The following is a 22,166-nucleotide window of genomic DNA, read 5'->3' as shown; positions in this document are numbered from 1 at the left end:
AAAGTCACTTACCTTTCCACGGATTATGTTGATCGTGTGGGGGGGAGGCATTCCGTCCCTCCCCCCGGAATCCTCGACGGGGGGGAGGCAATCCGTTCCTCCCGCCTGGAATCCTCCACGGCCGGCTGTGCTCCACGGCAGCTCTGCGGAGCAGCCGGCCAGGCCCAGGCTAGAGCTATCCGCAGCCGGATTTCCGGCCGCAGAGGGCTCTGGGTAAAAAAAAACAACGCGTACGCAAATGGCGGTGGCTATGGCTGCTGCCATTTGCATTCCTTGTTTTGGCCATCTTAGTCTATGTAAATATTTACGTAGACTATGACGGCGAAAATAAAGGGGAATGCAAGTAGCGTAGCGGGTGCTATTTGCATCCCTTTTTGAGTCACCGTTTTAGCCTACGTAAATATTTACATAGGCTAAAATGGCAAATCAAAAAGGGACGCAAATAGCGCCCGCTACGCTATTTGCATTCCCCTTTATTTTCGCCGTCATAGTCTACGTAAATATTTACGTAGACTAAGACGGCCAAAATAAGGAACGCAAATGGCGGCGGCCTTAGCCGCCGCCATTTGCGTACGTGTTTTTTTTTTTTACCCAGCCATGATAGGCTACGTAAATCTTTACACAGCCTATCATGTCTTGTAAAAAAAAAAAAACCCCGACAAGACTGCAAATGGCGGCAGCGGCAGCCGGTCGGAAGACCAGCCGCTGCTGCCGGCGCCGCCGCCCGGAACATCCGTCCCAGGTAAATCTCATCCTGGGGGGATCCACGGGGGGGTGCGGGGGGGGGCAGGCCATTCCACCACATATTTCGGGGGGCCGAATGCACTGGCATTCGGCCTCACCAAGATCCGTGGCAGAATTCTCTGACATCCCTAGGGAAATTCCGGTTCCAATTCAAGGCAGGTACTGCTAGTGTGAAAGGCGGGCAGTGAAACCTCATTGGAAGCGAAAAAAGGCGGTAAGTGTAGATCCAGCCCAAGAGGGTCACAATGCTATTAAGATATGAAGGATAACAGCCATAAAACTAGAGATACTACCAATCAGGCAGGGATTCCTGAAATGAAAGACATCGGGTCTAACAGGTATAAATTGGATCACAAGTAGGAAAACTTTGAAACAATGGATCCATTTGTTACTGACATCTCTCTCACATGTTATGACAGTCACTGATGGTTTTATAGGGATGTTTTTGTAGCTAGAAATCCAGTTTAGTGACTAGAGGTTATAATCTTATTTACACATAATTTTGATGTAGGTAAGACATGTAAGGATGTTCAACAAGTATAAAAGGCAGACCAATTGTAATAGATTTCAGTTCTTGCAGAGAGCACGCATTTTCTTTGCTTGATTTGGAAAGACTGGTAAGAAGCCTTAATAACTACGATGCTTTGCTCAACATAACTATTGTTCTTAGAATGTATTCCATGCTGTTTTGATTTATGTATTTATCAGCCTCATATGGTTAGTTTTTATTCTGTAATAGTACTCTACCAGAGGTTAGTAAAAGACAAGAAAGGCAAAAGCTTGGTCTCAGGGAGTTGTTCCTGTAAAACAATCCCAGTACATTTATATCAGGATTGAACCCACATTTCCCAGTTGACACTTTGGGCTGGGGAAGACTGCGTGGGACCAGTTCCTTGTTGGTCTAGAGCAGGGTGCAGGACCTCTTCCAGCCTGAGGGCTGAATTCCATTTTGGAGAAGCTCTTGGGGGCCACATTCCGGTGGTGGGTGGGGCTGAAGGCATAAGGGGTGGGGCTAAAAATACCAGCATATTTTGGCTTCAAGCTGTTACTGCTAGTAACAAAACCTTAGGGGACACATGCAAACCTTTTAGAATGGGGAAAAACAGCACAAGAGCTGGGAAACCACCAAACAATCAGTGGTAGGGGTTCAGAGGTGGTGCCTGGGGAAGGGGAAACCCCAGAGGGCTGGATTTGTCCCCCAGCCACAAGGTTCTGCACCCCTGTTCTACAGCCAGCTACGTACAGAAATAGCATCTCCGAGAATTCCTGGGCAAAGGCATATTTGTCACAGCCTACAGATCTGTGGGACTACCAGGGCTTTGTACAACCAGAGAGAGCAAGCTGAGATTTCGACCTGCCGCCATCACTCCACTGAGTAATTTCCTTGTCTTCTCGAGAACCAGGCTGCTATTGCCTATACCCAGGCACTCCTGTATTTTCCCATGCGTAAACAGCAGAAGAATTTCACAATAGTTTGAAGAATTTCACAATAAAAGAAAATAGTTTTTCTTGCCAATTCCATGCAAAAGCTGGGTCTCTTTGTGACCCCTGGCATGTCATCTTAGCCTGCCAAGATGTAGCCTCCTCCCATGGTGTGGGCATAGCCTGGATGGTCATTGGCCTTCACATACAGATGGGCAGCTGCCTTCTCCCTGGGTGTTACTTGTAAGAGGTTCAGCCCTCAACATTCAACTTGCCACTTGAAAGGGAGCTGCAAAGTGACACTGAGGAGTAGCAAAACCCCATCAGGGAGGAAAAAAGGTGAGTCTGTAATGTACAGAAGGGTTAGGTGAGTTGGGTGTGCAAGAGAACTCAGAACACTTCAAAACAACCAACTGACTAGATCCAAAGTCATAGGGTCCAAAAATGGATGGGAATGGGGCAGGGGTCTTTGAGGAAGTGGTGGAAGAGCTGGCATAGGAATCAAAATTGGGAATACAGAAAAGAGCAACCAAAATGCTCAAGGTGTAAGCGAAAAAAATCAGGATAATAAATCTAATAAAGTCGATCCCCCTTTTACTAGTGTCAGGCCTATACATCCTGTATATGTCTGGCTTAGAGAGGCTTGGACATATGTGGTTTTCTTGATGCTGAGTAGCACTGAGTCATACTCAGAGAACACAGCTACTTTATACATAGATGCTTATAGATTATATTTTAAAATGTTTATTAACATACGGCAAATATGTCTAAGACGATTCTAGAAAGAAATGATAATGTGGTACTTCGTGACAAAGTTTGTTGGGGCTGGGATCCTCAGCCCCAACAATCTCCTTCTAAGATGTAGATGTTAGGAGAAATGTGTATGACTGATAAAAGTGGGATATGGGACCTTGGCAACAATCCTATAGCCAATCAGCCCAGAGTAAGCTGAATTCACCGAAGCCACGGCCCAGATTATCTTTATTTGCTAAAAGAGTCCAAAGTGAGTAACTTGTGTTGTGCTCTGTGAGTTGTTGATCAGAGCAGGGTCAGATGTTGGCAGGCTGAAAATGTCAAATGAAAAGATTAATTCCTATTCCTTTGATAGGCCAGTATTTACGGGAAAAGAACAAAGTCTCCTGTTTATTGTACCTTCAGCTTTCATAGGAAAGGACCTATTTCAGCACATGCAGAAGGTGGATGGTAATGTTGATGGTTTACCCGCCTTCTCTTTTGTTTCCTTCTTTTGCCTTCTCCTGTTTCTTTAACTGTTGATGGTATTTCTATTTCTCCAGCTTCATTGTGCCAGGAATGTCAGCGTAATTTTTGTTCCTTAACTTTTCTTGGTTGCTAATTTAGGATCTCAAAACATTATGTCAATACCAATTTAATATTTTCAAAATACATGTATTTCTCTCCTAAGATATCACCAAAATGTTTGTTAGGAACATAAGAAGAGCTGTGCTGGATCAGACCACAGTCCGTCTAGTCCCGCATTCTGTTCACACAGTGGCCAACCAGCTGACCACAGGAGATCCATGAGAAAGACATGAGTGCACCCTCAAGCCCATGTTCCCCAACAACTGGTGTACATTGGCATACTGCCTCTGATCCTGGAGGTAACATGAGCCATCAGAACCAGCAGCCTTTGATAGCTTTATCCTCCATGAATTTCTCCCTTTCAAAGCCATCCAAATTGATGGTAGTGAATTCCAGGGTTTCGCTATGTGCTGTTAAACGCACACACACACAATTTGTGGTATCTCGGCTGGATTACGGTATGGGTAGGCAAGCTGGTGCTTTCTAGGTGGTTTGGAGTGAGACTCCTAAAAGCCCTTGCCAGCATGGCAAATGGTCAGGGATTATGGGAGTTGTAGTCCAAAATGTTTGGAAGGCACTAGGTTGCCGCTCCTTGGATTACTGCTATATATTCCTTTTAAAATATTACTTCCCCTCCCTTTGAAATATTTTCATTCTGCTCTTTCTCCCCCCCCCCCTTTATACATCTTCAGAGGCCCCATGTAAACAGTAAATAGTAACCACAGATCGTGTTGGTAGTTTTTTTTTGAACCGTTTGTTCAGAACCGATATGTTGAACCTCAGGCCCATGGGCCAAATGTGGCCAGCCTGGGATCCTTAATCCGGCCTGCTGAGGTGACCAGAGGGCTCCACCCCATTTCCCTGGTTGCACCCCCTTTCCTCTGACCATGTTTGGTTTCCCACTATTTGCACAGTTTTCCCCCATTCTGAAAGCTTGAAATGCCTCTCTTAAGGTTTAGTTACTGCTAGTAAAGGCTGTAAACTAAAATATGTACTAATTTGTTTAGAAGTGGGTCCTTGCTGGAGCCACGTATTGTAAGTTGTGTTCTGGAGACTGGGGGAGAAACATAGGAAACATGGCAGCTGCCTTGCAAGAGCTGGCTTTTTTTAACTGTAAAAGAAGAATCAAACGAAAGAAAATGGTTTCTTGGCTGATGCCAAAGCAAGGAACCACTTTAAGCTATTGAAGTAAAAGGCGGGGGGACACCCACTGAAATAATATTAAAAGGCATTCCAAATTCTCCCACTATGAATGATGTGGTGAATTTGGAGCAATTTCAGTTCAGCCCTAGTTCCTTCATATAGGCCAGATCCCTTTTTAAAAAGAAAGGAATTCACCCTGCTGTCGAAGAAAGCTATAAAAGAGGAAGTGAATTCCCTGAAGGTATCCCAGCTGTGTTTGGAGCAGTCTAGGGATGTCAGAGGAATCCCTCCAGGGCGTGGAGTCTGCCAAAAGTTCTGCAGCTCAGTCCCTTGAACTCCAACTTGCCAACTCGTGAGCTGTCCAGACTCGATCTTTGTGAGTAAGGCCAGCTCGCAGATTTCCATTTTCTTTTTCTCTCTCTAAAAATGCAGCTGCAATTTGTGCATAACTAAGCCTTTTATGGCCACAATTTGCACAAATCATGCTAATTATAGCTGCGATTATAGAGAGAGAAAAAAGAAAATGGAAATTTCCTGGTTTCCATAAAGAAGCCCACAGCTTGGTTCACAGGAATCCGTCAAGCCCCTCAAAGGCCGGATTTCCCTGTAACAGACATCTCTAGAGCCGTCCCATGCCCCCAAAGGATCAGAAGGGCTGGGGCACCCTGCTGCCAGAGAAAGAACATCCGGGCTCTTTCCCTATGAAACTTCCAAGGCAGCTAAGACACAGAGAAGCTTACGGGCAGGACAAGGTGAGGAAGCAGTTAGCCCCAGCAGTCCGGAATCCCCTGGAGCTGCCCCAGCTGCAGCATTTGGAGCAGTCCCAGGGCTCAAGAAAGAGCTGGAGGGCTTTTCACTGCCAGAGAGGCAACTTCCAGCTCTCTCCCAGTAAGAATCTGCGGGACAGCCAAGAGCACTTGAGACGCGAGTTACGACGGGAGCGGTGGAGCAACAGTGAACCCAGGACTGCAGTGGACAGGATGACTTACATTAGCTGCCCTGAAAGGAATAGATTACCAAGCCTTTGGCGGTCAGCCTCCGCTCTGTTTTCAGCAGAATCGATCAGCTTGCCAGCGGAATGCTAAGTGACTTCATCTTTACTACGTCTTGGGGAACTAACCAGCATTAACAGCTAAGTTTAAAGCAAACTAATCCTTACATAACGAATTAACACTGACCAATTTTCTAATGACTGTCTTACTGTTGTTGTTGTTGTGGAATGAATCAATTAAACTACTTTCTGTTCATCAGGTCTCTTCCTTGTCCGTTGTTATGGTAAATTATTTAACACTGACAACTGTGGATTAACATATTGTTTACTACTGGGGGAAAACGTCAACAGCTCTCCAATGTTAGAAAATTGCTGTCAATCCTGTAAGATCTGAATGACTTAGGGTGCAATCCTATGCGTGTTTAGACAGAAAAAAGTCCTACAACTCCCAGCATTCCCCAGCCAGCATTGCTGGCTGGGGAATGCTTGGAGTTGTAGGACTTTTTTCTGTCTAAACACGCATAGGATTGCACCCTTAACCCCTGTTTTTCTTTTCCTCCCCACCTTTTCTTTTCTCCTCCTCCTCCTTTCGGTGTTTATCTCTGTCCTGATTTGAAGTTTCCAATTATATTATGATGATGATGATGATGATGATGAGCAGAACTAATAGTGGTTGTAGGAAGAACTAATTGTCAGATAAAATTTAGGTTTTTTTCCCTCTCGGTAGATATTTATGAGATATTATTCGATCATTATTAGTCTTTTTTCTCTTATTCTTTATTCTGTTCATGTTTTTTTCCTTAATGTTTCATTATTTTTAATGTAAACGTACCCTATAAGAATGTCATTATGGTAATGATTAGTATGAACAGTTGTGAGACTTTTCCTGAAGGGGGTAAATAAATAAGAAATGGTAGAATAATTATAAGAAATGTGAGTGTGACTACAAGAAGCTTCCAGAATAAAAAACAAACCCTCAGAGGCATATAGGATAGTAATGGAAGAATTTAAACAAATATTGGAAGCACAGTTTACTAAAACTGAGGAAGTTATAGCTAAGATAGAAGAGACCCCCAAAAGAAATGATATAGTAGATAGGTTATCAAAACTTGAAAAATGTATCACAGACCTTGAAAAGACTAAAGAAAGAATTAAGCAGCAATCAGCTAAATGTCGGGCTTCACCCCAGTCTGGGGGGAGCTATAGCCTGTGATGCTAATTCTGAGATGAAGGATGCTGTGGAGTCAGGCCTAGCTGTGGGAGGCCAGGCGCCTGAAAATTCAGATCTACCAGGCCTCCCAGCTGGTTACAACCCGGGAGATGGTGTGACTGAGGATGCTGATATGGTCTATGTTCCACAGCTGGGAGACCTGACCTTGATGGAGGCCCCTGCTTCTTGACCATGGGAACAGGGCAGCAGGGGAAAGACTCTGCAGGGAAAGGGTCTTCTGGGATGTGTCCTCCAATGCGTTGTCAGTAGGGATGTCAGAGAATTCCGCGATGGATCTCGGTGAGGCCAAATGCCAGTTCATTCGGCCCCCCGAAATCCATCGCGGAATGAAGCCCCCGCCCCCCCACAAAAAATGTGCAGGATGAAGTCCCCGCCACCCCCACCCCACGAAAGGCACATGAAACGGAGCATTTACCTGCTCCTGTCCGCGCTGCTTTGCGAATGGCGGCCGTCCTGGCCGCCATTCGCTTCCTCGTCTTCCTCATAAATACTTACATAGCCTATCACGTCTAATGCAGGGATGCCATTTGTGTCCCTGCGGAGGCCGTGATAGGCTACGTAAGTATTTTTGTAGCCTATCATGGGCGGGGGGGGGGGGAGAAACCCCAATGTATGCAAATGGCGGCTACCACAATTTGTGTACGCTGGGGATTTTCCCCCTGCCGTGGTAGGCTATGTAAATATTTACATAGCCTATCACGGCTCACTACAGGGACGCAAATGGCGGCGGCTACAACAGCCACCAATTGCGTCCCTGCAGGGCTGCCCAGAGGCCGGATGTGTGGCTGCGGGCGGCCAGAGCCGGCCGGTAGCTCCGCGGCTTGGCCGCAAAGCAAAGCCAGCAGGGCAAGATTCCGGCGGGAGGGACGGAGAGCCTCCCCCCCACCATGGATGCCCCTGCGCGGAGCCAGATAAGGGATTCGTACATCCCTAGTTGTCAGCTAAAGAGGGTGGAACAGAGGTGTTTGGTGAGGTCATAGAATCATAGAATAGTAGGGTTGGAAGGGGCCTATAAGACCATTGAGTCCAACCCCCTGCTCAATGCAGGAATCCAAATCAGAGCTAGGGATGGCAGAGAATTCCGCCACGGATTCCAGTGAGGCTGGATTATTTAGAATCCGGCCCCCCAGAATCCATGGTGGAACGGCCTCCTGCCCCCTCACGGAATCCCCCCGGGACAGAACTTACCTGGGGCAGATGCGGCGGCAGTTCCAGTGGCGGCGACGGTGGGTCCGGCGGCTGGTCTCCTGGCCGGCTGTGGCCGGGCTGCTGTGGCCGCCATTGGCATCCTTGCAGCTGTGATAGGCTACGACTACATAAGTATTTACGTAGCCTATCACAGCTAACCCCCCCCCAAAACCAGCATATGCAAATGGCGGCGGCTACGGCAGCCACCATTTGCGTTCCCTATTTTTTGTCCTTCTAGCATACACAAATATTTACGTAGGCTATTACGGCGAAAAGAAGGGGAACACAAATAGCACCCACTACGCTATTTACGTTCCCCTTTTTTTTCACCATAATAGCCTACGTAAATATTTACATAGGCTAAAACGGTGAAAAATAGGGAACGCAAATGGCAGCCGCTGTAGCCGCTACCATTTGCGTATGCTGGTTTTTTTTTGGGGGGGGGGGTTGGCCATGATAGGCTACATAAATACTTATGTAGCCTATCACGGCAGCTTGGCTGGACGCAAATGGCGGCCACTATGGCGGCTGCCATTAGCGTCCACAGCAGCCCGTCCGTGGCCGGCTGCTCCGCGGAGCTGCCATGGAGCGGAGCCTGCCAAGCAGGATTCCGGGAGGGAGGACCGGATCACCTCCCCCCCATCGAGGATTCCGGGGGGAGGGATGGAGCGCCTCCCCCCCACACCATGAATCACATCCACGAACAGGTAAGTCACTTTCGTACATCCCTAATCAGAGCATCCCTGACAGATGGCTGCCCAGCTTCATCTTGAATGCCTCCAGTGTGGGAGAGCCCACCGAAGCTCATGTTGTGATGTAGCTGTCAGGGTTGCCCCTGAGCGCAGCAATTGGCAGAGTAGCTCAGCGTCTGAAGAGGAACCGAAAAATGTGGGGGAGGAAATTTCCCAGGCCTGGACAGAGATGGATAGGCCTACTCCTCAAGCTTCAAAGGCACAGCTGGATGGAGAGGGCCCCTCTTCACCCATCCCTGTGAGTGATAGCGAACAGGGAGAAAAGGGGCTGGTAGAGCCTAAATTCTTAGACGATAGATGCAGATAGACAAGAGAGAAATGGCAGGGGCGGAGCTTAGCGATCTGCCCGATTGGCCCAGCAGGAACAGCTGCACTTAGAGTCCTGACAAGATAGAGGCAGATTCCCCACTCCCCTTAAGTTAGGACAGCAAGCTCACCTTTTCCTCAAACGGTGGGCAACTTTCGTAGTTTTCCTTTGAACTCCCTGAAGGTATTTCCTTTGTAGACTGTGGGTCACTGACAATTAGCATCTGAATGACCCATTGAATTAAGTGGATTAAAAAGCCTTGGAATTGAAGTCTCTTGTCTGTGTTTTGATTTGGCTTTTGAAGTTTTACAGCAGGGACAAAGGGAAACGTGACAGCAGCACATGTTTGTGAGCTAGGTTTCCCTGCCAGGATCCAATGTCCAGTGGGCATCTTTAGTGCCCACTCTCCTGTCTTTAAATGAGAGCAACAGATAGCAGAGTTTGCTGGAAGCACTGCTTCCATGTCTTGCTTCTTTGATGGAACTATAACCTCGTTTGGACTTGCTCTGTACGCTGCTGCCAGGTCTGTTTCCATGTTTTAATAGTAAACCCTTAAACTGATCCTGGTTAAGGAACTATGTTGTAATATGTTCTTTGCTGATCGTTATTGGGATTGTAAAGCCAATCACTGGAATTATCACAATAAAAGCTTTACTGAAACTTGCGCTTCGGTATCAGGAAGTCATGATTTGACAATAAGCTAGTAGGGTTGTGCACAGACCCCCCCTGATTCACTTCGGAGGCCGATTCGGATCTTCTGAATCAGCCCTGATTCACTTTGGACTGATTTGGACCCAACCCAATTAGCTTCGGATCTGGATCCAAAGTGAGATTCGGATATCCGAATTATTAGGATTTTACGTTTTCCCATTGACTTGCATTGGAAAACAGAAATGACCATAACCTTTTTGGGTTTTAAGACAAACACATGTCATTTGGGCACCTGACAGGCCCAATAGAGATGACCAAACCTGCCAAACTTCAGACAGTTTGGCTTAGTAGTTCTTGTGCTAGCCATGCATAACATTTCCTTTTCTCAAAAACGAAAAGGTAAAATATAGGGCTGTATACCGCTCCGGCCTGAGGCCTGAGGCCCAAGTTGAAATGGGCTGCTTTGGGTCACTTTGGACCCCTTCTGAGGCAAAGTGGAGGGGGCACGAAGCAACCTGGAGCGGGTCGGGGGATCTCCAAAGCACTCAGTGTGCTTGGGAGCTTTGGCACCTCCTGGCCCAGCCCCCCTGGCCCACCCACACCAGCACGTCCAGGTCCTTACCTGAGCTGCCTTCTCTGCCACTGCCCACTGCCTTCTCCACCACCGCACCTTCTCTGCGCCGCCTTCTCCATGCTGTCACTGCCGCCTTCTCCTCGCTGCTGTTGCCGCCTTGTCTGCACCTCCTTCTCCTCACTGCTGACTCCTCCTCCATCACCACCTGCCACGGCGCCATGGCGCCACCAACTCCTGAGGCCTGGATGCGCTGTGACTCTTCTTGCAGGGAGTCTCCATTTTTAAAATGGCAACCTCCAGGAACTTTCACGGCAAGCCAAAAACAACAACAACAGCGTACACAAATGGCGGCGGCTGTGGCGGCCGCCATTTGCGTTCCCTATTTTGAGCCGTTTTAGCCTACGTAAATATTTACGTAGGCTATTACGGAGAAAAAAAGGGAACGCAAATAGTGTAGTGGGCGCTATTTGCATTCCTTTATTTCCCGCCGTAATAGCCTACGTAAATATTTACGTAGGCTAAAACGGAGGGGGGGGGGAAGGAACGCAAATGGTGCCCACTACGCTATTTGCATTCCCATTTTTTCTCCGTAATAGCCTACGCAAATATTTACGTAGGCTAAAATGGCTCAAAATAGGGAACGCAAATGGTGGCCGCCGCAGCTGTCGCCATTTGCATACGCTGTTTTTTGGGGGGGGGGCTTGCTGTGATAGGCTACGTAAATACTTACGTAGCCTATCATGGCAGCTTCGCAGGACACAAATGGCGGCCGCTACAGCGGCCGCCATTTGCGTCCGCAGCAGCCCGTCCCTGGCCGGAACTCTGGCTGCAGTTGGCCCTGGCTGGCAGCTCCGCGTGGAGCCAGACAGTTTAGGATTTCGGGAGGAGGTGCAGAGCGCCTCCCCCCCCGCGAATCACCCCATCGAAAAGGTAAGTGACTTTCGTACATCCCTAGCCACTGCTCTTTCCATGATAGGCTACGTAAGTATTTACGTAGCCTATGACGGTAAAGGCAGCTACACAAATGGCATAGTGGCCGCCATTTGCATGACTGCCTTTACCGTGATACGCTATGTAAATACTTATGTAGCCTATCACGGAAAGAGCAGTGGCGCAAACAGCGTAGTGGCCGCCTTTTGCGCCTCTGCTCTTTGCCGTGATAGGCTACGTAAATACTTACATAGCCTATCACGGCAGCCTGGCAGGATGCAAATGGCAGCTGCTACGATGGCCGCCATTTGCGGCCGCAGCAGCCGGCCGAGAGACCAGCCACCGGAACATCCACCCCAGTAAGCTTCGTCCTGAGGGGATTCTGCGGGGGGGGGGGGGAGGCCGTTCTGCCATGGGTTTCGGGGGGGCTCACTGAAATCGGTGGCGGAATTCTCCACCTTCCCTACCCATTTTATCAAATTCTTGCAGGCCAATTATCCTTATGAATCCAGACTACAAATATTTTGCAGCAATATTGGCATCTAGATGGGGACAGCAATCCTATGGCCACTAGACACCATCTAGACAACCATAGGATTTTTCAGTTTCTGGAAACCAAGGTTATCTAACCTTGGTTTCCAGAGACTGCTGTCCCCATCCCCTCACCTTCCCCCTAGTAGCTGGAGTGGTTCTTTCTGTGCCACTATCTCTGCATTAGGAAACAGAGCATGGAGACAGAGTAAAGGGTGCAGTCCTGGGGACAGGGACTGCAGAAGGGGCAGAGACTGCGGAAGCTGCTTAGGACAGCTTCCTATTGGCTCTCCATGCCTGTTCCCTCTCCTTCCCTGAACTCGCGGCTAGCCGTGAGAAAGTGTGCACTAAGCCACAAATTCAGGGTGCTCTGTCCACCCTGCACTGGATAGTCAGTAGCCTCTGATTTCAGAGGCTACTGACTATCTCAATAGGATTGCCCCCTAAATTGGATAATTTGTCTACATGTACATATTGATCAAACTGGATTTATTTACAATAGAAAAATGGTGGACAGTACTAGAAGAGCTCTCTCACTCACTTATTAATTTTTCTACTGAACATAAACGTAAAGCCATCATGGTCTTCTTGACGCAAGGACAGCCTTTGTTAGATTGGAATGGCTTTTTCTATTTGCCACTCTCCAAAATTTAATATAGAAGGACCTTGGCTTGACTGTATAAAAGCAATCCGTAAAAACAAAGTAGCAAGAACAACGACTAATGGTCAACTATCAAACATGTTAGGTCTTCAAAGAAGGATCCAATGAGGCTGATCATTATCTGCACTTTTATTTGCCATAACTATAGAGCTTTTAGCAGAGAAAATCAGAATATTAAAGAGATAAAAGTTCAAGATCAGAACTTAAGCATCAGCTTATAGCCTGATGATATGACGTTATCACTACAAGACTCTAAGGAATCACTGGCTCACGTATTACAAATAGCAGATCAATATAGCCAAGTCTCTGGATATAAATTAAATTAATTAAAGGCAGAACTGATGGGACTACACATTCAAGAATAAGAACAGAGAAGAAATAGCATAACAATATAATTTAAAATGGTCAAGTAAACCTATTTGTTATATGGGTATTTATTTATCAAGTGATTTGACACAACTGAAGGATATACATTCAATGAATAAATAAATACATAAATATTTCCCCAATTCTTTTGAATTCTTTCAGCTGTAGCTGCTATGCCTCATCTCCTCCATTCATTCTTCGGCCTTTTCTTCTTCCTTTCACTGACATCCAACTGTGCCTCTGAAGATGACACTGTGGTGGTCACCAACAGTGGCCCTATTAAAGGCAAGCGGGTCTCAGCTGGCTCTGGCTCTGTGACTGCCTACCTGGGCATCCCCTATGCTGAGCCCCCTGTGGGGAAACTGCGGTTCCAGAAGCCCCGTCCACATCAGCCATGGAATCAGGTCTTGCAGGTCACCGAATTTGGCAACTCTTGTCCCCAGACAAATATTTCCGGCTTCCCTGATGCAGCCATATGGGCTGCCAACACACCACTTTCGGAGGACTGCCTCTTTCTCAACATATGGGTGCCCCATCCACGGCCCTCTTGGTTAATGCCCATCCTCGTATGGCTCCAAGGAATGGGTTTTATCACTGGCACAGCCTCACTGGATATATATAATGGAGCGTTCTTAGCTGCTACAGAGAATGTCATTGTGGTCTCCATGAATTACCGCTTGGGGGCACTGGGTTTTCTATACATGCCGCCAGATGCCCCAGGAAATGTTGGCTTGTGGGATCAACGGCTGGCTCTGGAGTGGGTGAGGGGGAATGCCGAAGCCTTTGGTGGTGAAAGGGATCTATTGACTCTCCTCGGCCAAAGTGCTGGAGCAGCCATGGTGGGTTTCCATCTGCTCTCACCAGTAAGCAACCGTCTTTTTGCCCGTGCTGTGCTTCAGAGTGGAGTCCCCAATGCCATCTGGCCTTGGAAGAGCCCCGAAGAGGCCAAACTAGATGCGATGATGGTCAGCAGCCTAGTGGGGTGTACTAAACATAATCAGAGTGCCATGGTCAGCTGCCTACAGGAGATAGAGATTGGGGACAAGGCGTTTTCTCACCTGAACACCATCAACTCATTGACAACAGATGGAGAGTTCCTCCCAGATGACCCCCAGAAGCTTCTGGAGACCACAGCCTTTAGGAGTAAACCAATTCTCACCGGAGTCACAGCTGATGAAGGGTCAACCTATGTATTACTTATGTATCCTAACACCAAAGGAGATGGAATACTGACCTGGGAGCAGCTCCTTAAAGGGGTGATGGGAACTATGGAAAAAGGAACTACAGAAGAAATTGCCAAGGCTGTAGCACTGAAGTTCAGCGAAGGTTACCAGGGGCCAGGACGGTACCGTCTGGCCTTCGCTCAGTATTTCAGAGATTACTTCTTTAAGTGTCCACTGGATGACTTTGCTGCGAAGATGAGAGATACTAAGATCCGTGTGTACATTTACGAGCCTTCTACATTTAGTTCAGTGGTAGAAGAAACTGAGACCCCTGTGTACGTTTATACCTTCGATCACCGCCCTTCTGGCTCTGAATGGCCTGAATGGGTACAGACACCCTACGGAGTTGAGATACCTTACTTGTTTGGAAGCTTGGCATCAGCGTTGCCAAGAAACGAATCGGTCACAATGTCTGAGGTTGCATTGAGCCGCCAAGTGATGCAATACTGGGCAGAGTTTGCCAGAACTGGGTAAGGCATTAACCATTCTGTGCCATATGTGTGTGCATCTGTGTGGCAACTGTGCCCATCCATGAGCAAACTGTGCTCATCCCTTTGGTAGAAGGCACCTTTGAGTCATGAAGGTGGTTAACCTTGAATGTTGTGGGTGGTCCACATCCCAGCCTCTTGCCTTTGCCAAAGGTATGCATTTTCCAGATATTGTGGATTTCTGCCTGATTGCAGCTGTGAATAAATTTACCTGAGACCATGGTGATTCCATTTTGTGCCAGAGCCATTTTGACTAAGGGCAATCTGATGTCCATGCAGTGATGTTGTCAGCAACTGAAGTCCTTGAGCTGCTGCCTACTGCTGATACCTGCCATGAAGTCCCTTAAGTTTGTTTGCACCTCAGTGCTTAGGGGCATGGTGGAAAATTAAAATGGTGGCTCGACCCATCTATCCAGTCAGGTGCCCTGTCAGATTAGGAGGCCTGGGGGTGAATTAGAGGGCGTTTCCCCAGGGGCTCCTCAAATCTGTCCCTGCAACCATAACAAGGTTAGAGTTCATGGATATATTGCCCTGATTTATGAAACAATAAGAAAATATTTTCAAACCCATATGCAAATACATTTCAATGTATACAGATCTACATGTTCCCACAATGAATTGATAAGTGGCCAGAAAATTCTTCCAAGTTTGAAAACTGTCTATTGCAGGGGTAGAGAACTTCTGGCCTTGCAGGTGTTTTGGCCTACAAATCCCATCAGCCCTGGCTAGCATAGCCAATGGTGAGGGATGATGGGAGTTCTAGGCCAAAATATTTGGAGGGCCACATGTTGCTCTAGAAATTGCTCTAGTGACAATTTGGTGCTGATTCTGGTGCCACTCATTCTACTTCATGTGCTGGAAAAACACCATGGCCCATTCTAAATGGAAACAGAATGAGGAGCGCTTTCTGATTATCTCCAGGTTTTCATGAAATCTCTTTGGTCTCCCAGGGGTACACAAAGCAAGAAAAGCAGAGTATGCACCTCCTAAAAACCTGCTTTCATGGGTCATACAGCACTTGAAACCCCTATACTTCAGGGTTGGGTGGGCGGAGTAGAAATGAACATCATCAACCCCATAGGTGCTGCTCAGTGAATGAGAGAGGCTTGTTCCCTGCCCCTGTCCACCCTCCCCTGTTCAGGGAAGTTTGCTGGAAGTGCTGAATTAAGCCCCTGCAGTTTATCCCACATCTGTCCCCTCTCATCCACCTTTGGGATAGTGTTAAAGATTAAAAGATACTGTGCTATTGTGAATAGGAAAATCAGGCTTCATAATCTGAATGTGTATAGCAGCTACTGCGCTTTTCTGAATGACTGAAACAGCATTACTGTGCTATTATGAATGGGAAAAACAGGCTGCATACTGTGAATAGGTAAAGTTGTTACTGGGCTAGGCTACATACTGTGAATGGGAAAATAGCACTACTGCGATATAGTGAAAGGATGAAACAGTGGAAAGTAGTGCTAAGTCTTAATGAAAGCCTGTGCCCCAAAGCGCCCTACTGCAAATCAGGAAAAAGAGGGAATGGGGGGGAGGGGTGGCCCCACCTCTTGACCATGTCACTGCCAGGTTACAGAAGCACACCCAGGATTTAATGCGGGGGGATGGGGCACACTGCAGCAGAACTGCGCAGGAGTCGCATTTATGGAAAAAAGATGCACTAGAAGGACTTTCTGAAAATGCACCTTTTCCAGAGGGAAGCTGCAGGATTGCTGCGGATTGGCGACAGCGTCATTTATCACCAGGGAGCCTGATGTGCTCTCTCACTCTGCACTAAATTGGCCATGTAGACTGGGCCCCTGAATGAGTCTGTTGGCAATGCAACTCCTATTTCTTTATTGCCCCCACAGGAAACCCACAAGGAATGAGAGGCAGTGGCCAGTGTACGATGCCACAAAGCAAATCTCCTTTCACATCAGCAAAGAGGCACCTGTGCTTAAACGGCTATCACCCGCCTCACACTGTGACTTCCTGGCTGCATTTCATTTGAATGCAACACACACACGTGAGTTCAGGTTCTTTGGGAAAGAGAATACATATCGACAACCTTCGATGGCTTTGCTCTGGATTGGGAACCAACACCTCCTAGGGCTGGGGAGCAGCACCTCAGGCCCAGCAGCCAAATCTGGCCCTATAGGGGGCCCAATCTGGCTTTCCCTGGGTTTTCAGAAGACCATGGCACTTCCCTTGGCCCTCTCCCCCAAACACAGTTTGGTGATTTCCTGGCATTTGTGCAGTTTTTTCCCCCCATTCTGAAAGGTTGAAATGCCTCTCCTAATGCTTAGTTACTAACAGTAAAAGCTTTATGCTATGCTATGCTGGTGTTTGGGCCCCGTCCGCCACTGGAATTTAGCCCCCCAGAGCATCTTCGAAATGGAATTTGGGCTTTGGGCTGAGAGAAGTTCTGCACCTCTAGGACCTAGCAGTAAAAGTATAAGTACGCTAGGTTGAAACAGCAACGAGAAGGGATATTATGGAAATGTGGCATCTCTTCTGCAAACCCAGAGAGTATTGAGGGGAAAACATGTGGAGAAGAAGACAGTACCTAACAACCTTAGGAGTTGCTTTCTTTTAATATATTCAAAAAATTGGCTTTATGTGCTTGGTGAGCGGAGGGCCACTTCACATGTTAGAAGGACACAAATTTTGATTAGGGCTGAATGTACACTCAGAAAGTCAGTTGCAGCTAATCCTGTCTCCCTAAACAATATCTGTATGAGGAGAACATTCCATAGAAGATCCATGCTGGATCACACCAAAGGCCTATTTGAGTCCCACATCCTGTTTCCCACAGTGGCCAACCAAATGTCTGTCAGAAGCTCACAAGCAGGATATGAGGGAAATAACCTTCTCCTCTTGTTGTTTTCCAGCAACTGGTTTGCTGCCTCTGATCCTGGAGGTCGTATGTCCCCATCAGGATTGATAGCCATTGAATTACATGAATTAATCTAGACATGAGTTTGTCATATTAAATTTCCCCATTGTTAAGTGTAAGATTGCAAGATTACATCTAAAAAAAATGAAATTTGTCAGAATACTACAGGTCTCATGGCCTTTGGTCCTATGATTCCCTAGAATCATAGAATAGTAGGGTTGGAAGGGGCCTATAAGACCATCAAAGGGGCCTATAAGACCATCAAGTCCAAACCCTGCTCAATGCAGGAATCCATCCAAGTCACAGCATCCCCGACAGGTGTCTGTCCAGCCTCGTCTTGAATGCCTCCAGTGTGGGAGAGCCCACCACCTCCCTAGGGAATTGGTTCCATTGCTGTATTGCTCTAATCGTATCCCTCTTACTTTGGATTCTGAGAAGTGATGTGTTTGTACTCAAGGCTGGACTGCACATTTCATGAGAGATCCATGACTGATCTCCTAAGTTTTTGTATCACTGGATGGCCTCTGTAGGGGCTGCAAGTTTGTTCATAGTAGAGTGTGAGTGTGTGGATGTTATCCCTTCTTCCTGTACTGTTTTCCTGATCAAGATCCCCCCACCTTTGCCCTATCTGAGGGACAAATATAGGTATTTATAGTTTTTCTCCTATGGGACAACCAGTGGAGGCTGTTGGCTTCAATGTCAGTGGGGCAGTGAATCAGCTCCTGGTTTCAGTCAGAACCAGTCAGAAGTCTAAAGGAGCAATTGACAATTGGGGGGCAGGGCTCAGCACCTTGGATAGCTCCTTTAGAATTCTGACTGAAACCTGGAGAGGATTCAACACCCCAGTGACATTGGATCCACCAGCCTTCAGTGCAAACAACAACCTGGATGGGACACAGCATTTATCAGAAAAGGAACAGGGTAAGGGTACAGAAAAGGAACAGGATAACCCCATCACCATCTGCCAGTGCTCCAAAGAGTTTGGCAGTCCTTTGTGGATGCATTTCAATTAAACACAAAAGACAGGAGACCCATCAGATCTCCTGTGTGAAGAGGTGTTTGGCCCTCTGTTGATCAATTATTTTTCCCTGCCTTTTTATTTTGCAGAGAAATCTGAAGAAGACACTACACTGCTTGACCCATTTCAGTAGAAGATATGAAGAACGACTCAAGAACCTACAAAGGCAGAATACAAAATAATTTGAATCAATTGAGGCAATTGATCAGTTGAGACAACTGAGTCCCAAGTGAGATGGTCAAACACAGATGCCTAGAAATAGTTCAGCAAGGTATATACACTGTGGCATCTGTATCCATGTGCAAATATATAATGCGGATATTGTTTATGGGGCAATTCTGAATGAAGACATAAATAAACTGTTGAGATACAAATAGAATGAAAATCTGTTCAGCCATCCGGTGTTATTATTATGATTGGGAAAGCATTAAAATCCTATGAATGTGACAGAGGAATTTGGGTAGTCTAGCTGAGCTCTAATAGAACAAGAGCCCTGTTCATTTGCTCTAGTGAGTGTATGTGGACTCAAAGTGGGGTGGGGTGTATGCATTCAAGACTCTGGCTTCAACATCCCTACACATCTATTTATTATTTATTTGTTACATTTATATCCCACCTTTTCCTCCAAGGAGCTGAAGGTGGAATACATGAAACTCCTCTCCATTTTATCCTCATGACAACCCTGTGAGGCAGGTTAGGCTGAGAGTCAGTGATTGCCCTAAAGTAACCCAGTGAGTTGCATGGCTGTGTAGGGACTAGAACCTGGATCTCCCACTCAGGTCTCTGCAGTCCAGCACACTAACCACTACACCACACTGGCTGTCATGCCAGCTTCCCTTCTGACGTTTGCATATTTAGAGTGGTGGTGTGAAGTGATTCTAAGTATATTCAGCTAAGGGTACAACAATATACACACACCATTCTCTTCAACAGTAGCCCTATTCAGGTGTTCAAAATGTGTGACGGGGTTATCCAGAACACATGGGCTCTTTCCAGAAGAATGGGAACCCGGATTGACCAGGGTTCCCATCCCAATGGAGGGAGCCCTACATGTCTCTTTATTATTTATTAATTTATTTCATTTATAATATTTATATACCACTCCACATCAAAGATTTCAGAGTGGTGAACAACAAGATAAAAGAATAAAACACCATATTAAAACAATTAAAACATTTTAAAAGAAACTGATTCTGAACTTAATAAAATGTGGCTGGTCACTCAAGGAAGGCCTCTCAAAATAACAATACTTACTTACTTACTTACTTACTTACTTACTTATTTCTATACCTCCCAATTGCCAAAGCTCTCTGGGCAGTTCACAGAAATTAAAACCACAGAGTGCAACATAAAACAATATAAAATATAAAAGCTTAAAACCACAATATAACAATACAGCCAGAATAAAACCCAGCAGCAATGCAGAGATTTAAAATACAAATTTAAGACACCAGAGCTAAAAGACTAAAAAGCTAAAATGCTAAAAAAAAACCTGGGAGGAAAAAAAGGTCTTCACCTGGTACCAGAAGGAGAACAACATAGGCGCTACGCAAACCTCTCTAGGGAGCTCATTCCACAGCCAGGGGGCTACAGCAGAAAAGGCCTGGTAGCCACCCACCTCGCTTTCTTTGGCAGGGGCTCCTGGATAAGGACCCCTGAGGATGATCTTAACGTCCAGGCAGGCACATATGGGAGGAGGTGATCCTTCAGATAATCTGGCCCCAAACTGTTTAGGGCTTTGAATACCAGCACTTTGAATCGGGCCTGGAAATGGACTGGCAGCCATCGCAGCTGGAAAAGTACTGGCGTAATGTGATGTCATTGGCCAGTCCCTGTTAACAATCTTGCTGCCCTATTTTGGACTAGCTGAAGTTTCCAGACCATTTTCAAAGGCAGCCTCACATATTGCAATAATCCAGATGAGAGGTTATCAGAGCATGGATAACTGTAGCTAGGCTATCTCTGTCCAGATAAGGGCATAGTTGGTATATCAGCCTAAGCTGACTAAAAGTGCTCCATGCCACTGAGTTCACCTGTGCCTCAAGTGACAGTTCTGGATCCAGGAGCACCCCCAAACTACGAAGCTGATCTTTTAGGGGGAGTACAACCCCCTCTAGAACAGGTTGAACATCACCAGCCGGGCAGATGAACTACCCACTAACAGTACCTCCGTCTTGTCTGGATTGAGTTGCAGTTTATTAGCCCTCATCCAGTCCATTACCTTGCCCATGCACTGATTCAGAATAGCCACTTCCCTGGGGGCTTGCCAAACTTCTGTGGCGCACCCAACTTAAATTGCTTTTGTGAACTGAGCCACATGGTTTCCCCGCATTCCAGGGACTTTTTAACACGTTTGTTTTTGTTTGGGCCATAATTTGAGCAAACAGAAATTTGCACAAATTACAACTGCAAATCGCACAAATTTGCATAATTTGCACAAATTTCAGTTGTAAATTGCATAAATTTTCACAAATTATGCAAATTCACAAAATTTACAGCCATAATTTGAATAAACTGTTTAATGCAAAATAAAAATATGGAAATTCCATCAGCTGGCCTGACTTGTTGCACACCGAGTCAGGCCAGCTGGCGGAAGATGGAACTGAGCCTGGGCTGGGGGGGAGGGGAGGGGGCCAACGAAAGCTCATTGAGCTCCATCTCCCAACTGGATTCTTCCAGCATCCCTACCAACATTTTAGTTACTGCCACCTAAGTCAGTCTTTCCTTTGCAGCTCTCTCTTTTTTTGGCAACTTCTCTGCTGCTTTATGAAGACTAGGGAAGCCTGGTGCAGGGAAATCTGGCCCTCTTGGGGCTTGATGGACTTCCCTGGAGCCCCCAGCTTGACTTGCATTTATGGGCCAAGACGCAGACTCCCCGCTGGAACTTGTGGATTCTCCAGTCATTGTGTACAAGTCTCCTTTCTCCCTGCTGGGGCACTGGCAAGGAGAAGGGAGACTTTTGCTCATGACCAGTGCTGGAATTCACCACTGCATGTCATTTTGCAAGATTCTCCCTTCTTCCTGCTGATGCCCCAGCAGAAAGAAGAGAGAATCTTCAACAATGACACACCATGGGCAATTCCAGTGTTGGTTGTTGTGTGCAAAAGTCTTTCTTCTCCCTGCCGCCACCCCAGCAGAGAGAAGGGAGACTTTTTTGCACAATGACCAGTACTGGAATTTCCCGCTGTCATTGCTTCTGCCACCCCCACCCCCACTATCACCCGCCAACCACTCTGCACAACTCTCTCAAGTGAGAGAGTTGTGCACAGCAGCTGGCAATGGCGACAGTGGTGGCGGAAGTCTGCGAGCTGGCCCAACTTGGCATGGGTCGGGCTGGGCCAGCTCAAAGACAAGTGAGCTGGAGTCTGGGGGGCTGAGCCACCATATGCCTGGCAGGCTTGGCCCTGCCGGACAGATTCCTCCAACATCCTGAATGAAGACTGGTTGGTTCTTTGCTTCATTCACTGCCTTTCCAGAACAAACGTCTTGAGAAAATGGCTGCCAGTCACGGAAAGGGAAGTTTGAGGCCCTTTATAAGAAAAACATAGCCAGAACAAACCCTTATAATATTTCAGAATTTGAGCTCATTAATTGCTGAAGGTGAGATGGGTTTAATGACCAAATGGATCCTAGGGGTTTCAGGGTCTTCTAGAAAGGAATTAGCCAGGCATGTCTTCCTAGATAACCACCAACTCCTGACTGCACTGAGATTGTAGAGCAAGGGCTGTCAACGTGGCACCTTTGGGCACAG

At 46.9% G+C, this 22,166-nt stretch overlaps 1 protein-coding gene across 1 annotated transcript; it reads left to right on the top strand.

Moving 5' to 3' along the window:
- The first annotated feature begins 2,439 nt into the window (after positions 1-2,439).
- LOC146355253 (cholinesterase-like) lies at positions 2,440-18,868 on the top strand. The gene is made up of 4 exons (XM_084830406.1): positions 2,440-2,505; positions 12,974-14,504; positions 16,373-16,527; positions 18,505-18,868. Exons 2-4 carry the CDS (start codon positions 12,985-12,987, stop codon positions 18,546-18,548), a joined length of 1,719 nt encoding a protein of 572 aa, XP_084686532.1. The 5' UTR covers positions 2,440-2,505; positions 12,974-12,984; the 3' UTR covers positions 18,549-18,868.
- Positions 18,869-22,166: the final 3,298 nt, after the last annotated feature.

Source organism: Heloderma suspectum, chromosome 2 (assembly GCF_057233095.1).
Source record: "Heloderma suspectum isolate Gila_16-S chromosome 2, 16-S_ref, whole genome shotgun sequence".
NCBI classification, from domain to species: domain Eukaryota; kingdom Metazoa; phylum Chordata; class Lepidosauria; order Squamata; family Helodermatidae; genus Heloderma; species Heloderma suspectum.
Note: the sequence above shows the minus strand (reverse complement) of the source record. Positions and strands in the feature narration are given on the sequence as shown.